This window comes from Berghia stephanieae, chromosome 6 (genome assembly GCF_034508935.2).
Source record: "Berghia stephanieae isolate SIO BIC M18660-M18661 chromosome 6, UCSD_Bste_1.3, whole genome shotgun sequence".
In the NCBI taxonomy this organism is placed as follows: domain Eukaryota; kingdom Metazoa; phylum Mollusca; class Gastropoda; order Nudibranchia; family Aeolidiidae; genus Berghia; species Berghia stephanieae.
This window is the reverse complement of record NC_088365.1, coordinates 12,994,803-13,002,302: the sequence shown is the minus strand read 5'-3', so window position 1 is coordinate 13,002,302 and position 7,500 is coordinate 12,994,803. Positions and strand designations below refer to the sequence as shown.

Below are 7,500 nucleotides of genomic sequence, written 5' to 3'. Positions count from 1 at the left end.
GAATTTTGTACCAGTAAGAGGAGACGATGGATGACATGCACCAGACTTTTGTCCAAGATCTGTCTAACGGCGGCACTCCAGCAGCCTCTTATGGTTCACACTACTATGTTATGACGATCGACCCAATCAGCAAAGTCCGGTCCGCATTCGTGCACCGTCGCGAACTCGCCGGGTAGCATCGTCACAACACACCTTTCGACTAGATGCTCTGCCGTCTCGGGTTCTTGTCCACAGCGGGGGCATATTGGACAGGTAGTAAGACCCCACCGATGTAACGCACTTGCCTTTAGGCAGCTCCTCGACCGAAGCCGATTCGCAGCTACCCAGTGTCTCCTCTTACTGGTATCAAAGCCTGGCAACTTCTCACCAAGCTTAGAGGAGTGTAGGTCCCCGCCCCCACGAGGGATTGAATTCGTCCAAACCGACTCTGAATTTGTTTTGACAGCTTCGCCCACATGCGGGAACGACACAGGCGATGTGTAACACCTGACTGACTATTGCATTGTGACGAGGCTGGTCCTGGGTTTCAGGGCAGTTCGTGACTGACGATTTGCCGGATGGATTGTCATGATGTCCCGTTTTCTAGGCTGGTTCTATGGATTGTCATGATGTCCCGTTTTCTAGGCTGATTCTTTGGATTGTCATGATGTCCCGTTTTCTAGGCTGATTCTATGGATTGTCATGATGTCCCGTTTTCTAGGCTGGTTCTATGGATTGTCATGATGTCCCGTTTTCTAGGCTGATTCTTTGGATTGTCATGATGTCCCGTTTTCTAGGCTGATTCTATGGATTGTCATGATGTCCCGTTTTCTAGGCTGATTCTTTGGATTGTCATGATGTCCCGTTTTCTAGGCTGATTCTATGGATTGTCATGATGTCCCGTTTTCTAGGCTGATTCTATGGATTGTCATGATGTCCCGTTTTCTAGGCTGATTCTATCCTCTAAATTTTTTTCTTGCAAAATTGAATACAGTGCAGAATGTCTCTGTCTAATTCCTACTCATTCCATTTTCCGTTTTCTTATTCTACGCTTGAGGCTGTCAGTCGATTGCTTTCCATACATTTAATTTTACATTCATTCACTTGATTAACTCTCTCCTTACCACCTACAGCAAAATCGTCACATTTGTTTCGATACAATAAATATACATTTTTTCTTATTCAGATTTATTTTGTACATCACAGTGATCTTATCTTTATTTAATTAATAAGAACATAAAGTTGTTTTGTAAAGAGATTGTTTGAGTTTAAAAAAAAATCATTTTCTGATGGGTAACCCTGCCATTTATTTGGAAAAAGCTGAAAATGATCGGTAATGAGAGAGTTAAATGAAACAATCAACGGAAAATACAAAGATGCACAGTTTTATGTTCCCTCTCCTCTCTATTTCAAGAGATACAACTGTTCACAACACTCACACCGTGATACATACTGCATATTTAGATCTATATCCATTGTCGTGAATGCTATGCTTTATAAAGGGTTTTTTAAAACCGTGCTAGTTTAATTTGCCGCCGGCATAGGAATGCAATCCTGATTTTGTCCATTATTTTGAGAATAGTTAAGGATTTAAGATATTATTTCATTGTGCTCTTTGATTTACTTTAATGATATATAAGTGAGAATTTGCTTTGAGTTATGTCAATTAACAATACACTCTGTGATGGACACAAGTTAGGGACATAATGTGTAAGAAGCACACACCTCAAATTCTGAAATGAGAAAGATAAATTTCTAAAACGAATTTATCTAGAGAAATATGCAATATTTTATGCGCCTTGATTATTTTAAATTGAACACAAATTTAACAAGAATTCTAATATTCAATGTACACAGACGTGCTCATTTATAATTTTTGAAATGGATGACCTTTTTCTGGGGTTTAAAGCTTTCCAAAAAGTCAAGATTATATCTATAACAATTTCGAATTTATAAATTTTACATTTGTTATAAAGAGAACTGAAAAGATAATATGTAACCATATCTAAATTAAATATACTTATTATGCAGACTCATTACCTTTAGCAGTTAGGGCTGCTAATTGTTGAGACTCCTTCGTTCCTTCTTTTTCCAACTTTTCCAATCTCTTAAGGACTTCCTTGTTTTCTTTGGATGTATCGACTTTGACTGTAAGGAAGATTGTGATTCTTTTATAGATGAGTAATTGCAATGTTGATTTCCATTGTTTAGTTATGATAGTGAAATGGCTGAAAATGTTCACATGATAGCTTCTAAAAAGAAAAAAAAAGTACATAACAGAACGTTTCGGAGTCAAAAGCTTTCTTCAGCTTACACAAAAAAAAACCAAAAAAACAAAACAAAACAAAACAAAAAAACAAAACAAAACAAAACAAAAAAACAATTGTAACGGCAATACTTTAGATAGAATATAGAACTTTGTTAAATATTTCTGCAAAGATATACAAATTTGAAAACACCTTTTACAACAGAATGAATTTGAAGTATTGTAATATTAATTTGTATTTGTTGTTAGTGCAAGAAGGATTTTGAGCCTAAAAGTCTTGTGGTCAGAAATTTTTTGCCAACTTTTCTATTCATTCTGTTCATTACCTTTACGGTCCATAGATAATACAGCCTGGTATTCATTTTTAGATTATAAGTTATAAGTGTTAAAAAAGCCTTTTCATGCATAGCTCCAAGCCTATGGAACGCACTTAGTCCTCGGACAAAGTCATGTGAAAATTTATCATCTTTCAGGAAATGTCTGAAGACTGAATTGTTCCGCGAGGCTTATTTTTAATGAAATAGATTTTCTTAGATTTTGTTTTTGTATTCATACTTATTATGAAGTGTCGTGATTTTTAATTTGGTTGTTTTAAAACATTTTTATTATGTAAGCACCGCAGAGCACAATTAACATGGATGTTTAGGCGCTATATAAATTCAATATTTATGATTACGATTATGATTAAGTGTAGGCTTAAATACTGGCGTTTTTTAATGCGGGCGTTTGGTGGAAGCTATCTTTAGGCTTTTACTCTTCTTATCTTCAATTTCCCCTTTCTAGCGTCTTTCTCTCATTGTCCAAGACTGATTGTGTGCTCATCTACCTCAAAATAATATTATTTTGGGGTGACTATGATACTGAACATTAGGTTAAGTGTCCAAAATGTGTAATATTGAATTGAATGTCATTGCCAAGATAAAATGCCCTTTCTTGATTAGAAAAAGACTTAAGGTTCACAATTCTGATCAATTCGATCAAGTCTTTTTATATTATGATTCATCTCGACAGTATTTTCCAAATTGACATGATGGGGCATAAATATATAAATAATAATAAAATAAAATTGAGCTTTATATAGCGCAATACCCACTAAATGTGCTCAAAGCGCTTTACAAGGGGTCCCTGGTCAACAGCAACATTTAACATGTAGGACGGGACATTGCGCCTATTAGGCGATATTACAATTTTCCGGACAAATACAACGCTGTTAACGGCCAGGTGCTCATTTTACATCTGAGTACGGTGAGAGAATGTGAGTAAAGAGCCTTTTCCAAGGACTCAACTATGCGCCGAGCGCGAGGCTCAAACCCAGGACCTTCCGATCCGAAAGCGAGTGTCATACCACTAGACTTCATAGCCGCACACTTACCTTTGTCATCTGCGAGCTTTTTCAATTCCTTCTCCATTTCGGCATTCTGGTTTTCCAACTTCTTAACTCGTACGACCACCTCTTTGGCAGTCTTTGATGGGGTTGCTGTAGATATTTCAAAAATTAATAGTTAAAGTAAATTCATGAGCTTTGAGCTTTTTGAGCATTTTTAGGTAGGCCTTCCGAAAGCTCCTACATCCCCAGTATTCTTGTTTTTTATAATGGTCTAGTACGGGGTTTGGGAGGGGGGAGACTTAATAAAAGTCTCCCCCCTCCCAAACCCCCTATAGAACATTATAGAAAAAAGTCTCCCCCCTCCCAAACCCCCTACTAGAACATTATAGAAAAAGTCTCCCCCCTCCAAAACCCCCTACTAGAACATTATAGAAAAAGTTTCCCCCCTCCCAAACCCCCTACTAGAACATTATAGAAAAAGTTTCCCCCCTCCCAAACCCCCTATAGAACATTATAGAAAAAGTTTCCCCCCTCCAAAACCCCCTACTAGAACATTATAGGAAAAGTCTCCCCCCTCCCAAACCCCCTATAGAACATTATAGAAAAAGTTTCCCCCCTCCCAAACCCTCTACTAGAACATTTAAGAAAAAGTTTCCAACCTCCCAAACCCCCTACTAGAACATTATAGAAAAAGTCCCCCCCCCTCCCAAACCCCCTACTAGAACATTATAGAAAAAGTCCCCCCCCCAACCCCTTACTAGAACATTATAGAAAAAGTTCCCCCCTCCCAAACCCCTACTAGAACATTAAAAAAAGTTTCCCCCTTCCCAAACCCCCTACTAGAACATTATAGAAAAAGTTCTCCCCCTCCCAAACCCCTACTAGAACATTATAGAAAAAGTTTCCCCCCTCCCAAACCCCCGACCAGTACATTATAGAAAAAGTTTCCCCCCTCCCAAACCCCTACTAGAACATTATAGAAAAAGTCCCCCCCCCCCCAACCCCTTACTATAACATTATAGAAAAAGTTCCCCCCCTCCCAAACCCCCTACTAGAACATTAAAAAAAAAGTTTCCCCCCTCCCAAACCCCCTACTAGAACATTATAGAAAAAGTTCTCCCCCTCCCAAACCCCCTACTAGAACATTATAGAAAAAGTTTCCCCCCTCCGAAACCCCCTACTAGAACATTATAGAAAAAGTTTCCCCCCTCCCAAACCCCCTACTAGAACATTATAGAAAAAGTTTCCCCCCTCCCAAACCCCCTACTAGAACATTATAGAAAAAGTCCCCCCCCCAACCCCTTACTAGAACATTATAGAAAAAGTTCCCCCCCTCCCAAACCCTCTACTAGAACATTAAAAAAAAGTTTCCCCCCTCCCAAAACCCCTACTAGAACATTATAGAAAAAGTTCTCCCCCTCCCAAACCCCCTACTAGAACATTATAGAAAAAGTTTCCCCCCTCCGAAACCCCCTACTAGAACATTATAGAAAAAGTTTCCCCCCTCCCCAACCCCCTACTAGAACATTATAGAAAAAGTTTCCCCCCTCCCAAACCCCCTACTAGAACATTATAGAAAAAGTTTCCCCCCTCCCAAACCCCCTACTAGAACAAGAATACTGGGGATGTAGGAGCTTTCGAAAGGCCTCCCTTTTTTATATGGCGCAACATTCACTAAATGTTCCCATTGAGCTCAAAAGGATTCGCCAGGCTACACAGGACAGCTTTTGAGGTAGTATCACAATAAATTAGCCAACTATGTAAGCATTTTAACCCTCTCCTTCCCATCATTTTCAGTATTATCCCAAAAAATGACAGCCTAACCCAGCAGAAAAATTGAGTTTTTAAACAAACTTTATGTTCTTATTAATTAAACAAAGATTATTCTTCAAAGTTTGTGATGTAGAAATTAAATCTGAATAAGAAAAAATGTATATTGTGTCGTAACAAATGTGACGATTTTGCTGTAGGTGGTAAGGAGAGGGTTAAGTGCACATTAAATTGAATGGCGAACTCAGTGCATCCATTCCCTCTGAGTTCTTGAACCAAATATCGATTTGGGAGGCCTTCCGAAAGCTCCTACATCCCCAGTATTCTTGTTTTTTTTATAATGTTCTAAAAGGGGGTTTGGGAGGGGGGACACTTTTAAAAAAAGTCTCCCCCCCCTCCCAAACCCCCTACTAGAACAAGAATACTGGGGATGTAGGAACTTTCAGAAGGCCTCCCATTGATTTTGCACCGTAAATTCCATACAATGAAACTCACTAATTCACTCAATGTTCTCTGCGCCTCGAGTGCTTGAGGCAAGGGCAAGTGATCGCCAATAGTCTTCAACAGTCGTAACGTCACTTCCTTCCTAATGACGTATGGTAACTTAGTAACACTGGCTCTAAACTATCGGAATAATGGCGGACGCCGTAATGAAATATTTCTCCGGCGAGCTTAAACGCCTATGCGGAGGAAAAAAAAACCCCATCAATTTGATCATGTTTTGACTTTTACACATTCTGATCACAAGGCATATGAAAAGGGAAAAAAAGTTCTAGCCAGCATGAAGAATAAAAAGTAATGATTTTCTTTGTTTAGAACCAAGATGGCCGCCGTTGCCGGGCGCGTGACATCAGACTACTGAATCCAATTCTCTTCATCTTTTGTTGCATTAGTTACAATGTAACAATGCCTTTTAAATAGTTGGTCAGAAAAATAATTAATTAACTTAAGATCAAACATGATTTATGGGACATCCACATTGACAATTATTATAATCAAACCCAAGACTCCGATTAAGGTTGATGAGATTCATTGAGAACTGACCACACACCTATCTGGTGGTCTAAAACGAACGCATAGAGAACTGTGGGATGTCAACGTCATGAATTCCTCATTCAAACGACCAAAATAAAATAAAATACAAAACAACAAAAATGAAATCAACGTCCTGACTTATACAAATGGTTGTTGTTATCAGAGGCGTGGCTATATTGGTTGATTTGGTGCCTGGCACCGCATCCATCTTTTAAAAATGGGATTACAGCATTTAAAATAAAATAAAACTGAGAAATGGTATATACCGCCTCTTACTTATTTGAGTAAGTCTTTTCTTTATTTATTTTCTTTCTTTTGTATTTACAAATATAGCATGTTTTAAGTCATTTTCTTCTTATTCTGGCACTACTTTATACTGTAAGCATGCCACGCCACTGGTTGTTATCAGCCCAAATTTGTGAGCAGATTTGAGTAAACAGCTCCATTTTCTCGATAGGCGATGCGTGCTGACTTATTATCTCAGACATTATTATATATCGGGATGATCTCGATATCAAAAAGTAATAGGATTCAATAGTCGTAACGTCACTTCCTTCCTAATGACGCATGGTAACTTAGCAACACTGGCTCTAAGCTATCGGAACAATGGCGGACGCCCATATGAAATATTTCTCCGGCGAGAATAAAAAGCGTAACCAGAGAAAAAAAAACACATAAATTTGATCATGTTTTGACTTTTACACATTTTGATCAAAAGGCATATGAAAAGGGAATGAAAAGTTCTAGCCAGCATGAAGAATAAAAAGTAATGATTTTCTTTGTTTAGAACCAAGATGGCCGCCGTTGCCTGGCGGCGTGACATCAGACTACTGAATCTTATTGGATTCAATAGTCTGATGTAATGTCTCCCAGCGACGGTGGTCATCGTGGTTCTAAACAAAGAAAATCTTATACTTTTTATTCTTCATGCTGGCTAGTACTTTTCATATGTCTTGTGATCAAAATTTGAATTTGTAAAATTCAAAACATGATCAGATTTATAATGTTTTTTCTCTCCTCTGGATACGCTTTTATGGCTGGAAAAAATAACTTTTGAAGACTTCGGGAAGGCAATGACTACCACGATAACAAAAAAATAAAATAAATAGACATGACGAAAATG

General features: G+C 38.3%; 1 protein-coding gene across 3 annotated transcripts in view; it reads right to left on the bottom strand.

Moving 5' to 3' along the window:
* Positions 1-7,500, bottom strand: part of LOC144974495 (uncharacterized) — a 68,416-nt gene that overhangs the window by 8,084 nt on the left and 52,832 nt on the right. For all 3 annotated transcript variants that reach the window (XM_078917403.1, XM_078917405.1, XM_078917404.1), the window contains 2 exons: positions 3,618-3,722; positions 2,020-2,127 (listed from right to left, as the gene is read on the bottom strand). In XM_078917403.1, coding sequence (XP_078773529.1) covers positions 2,020-2,127; positions 3,618-3,722 — 213 coding nt within the window. The remainder of the gene's footprint in view (positions 1-2,019; positions 2,128-3,617; positions 3,723-7,500) is intronic.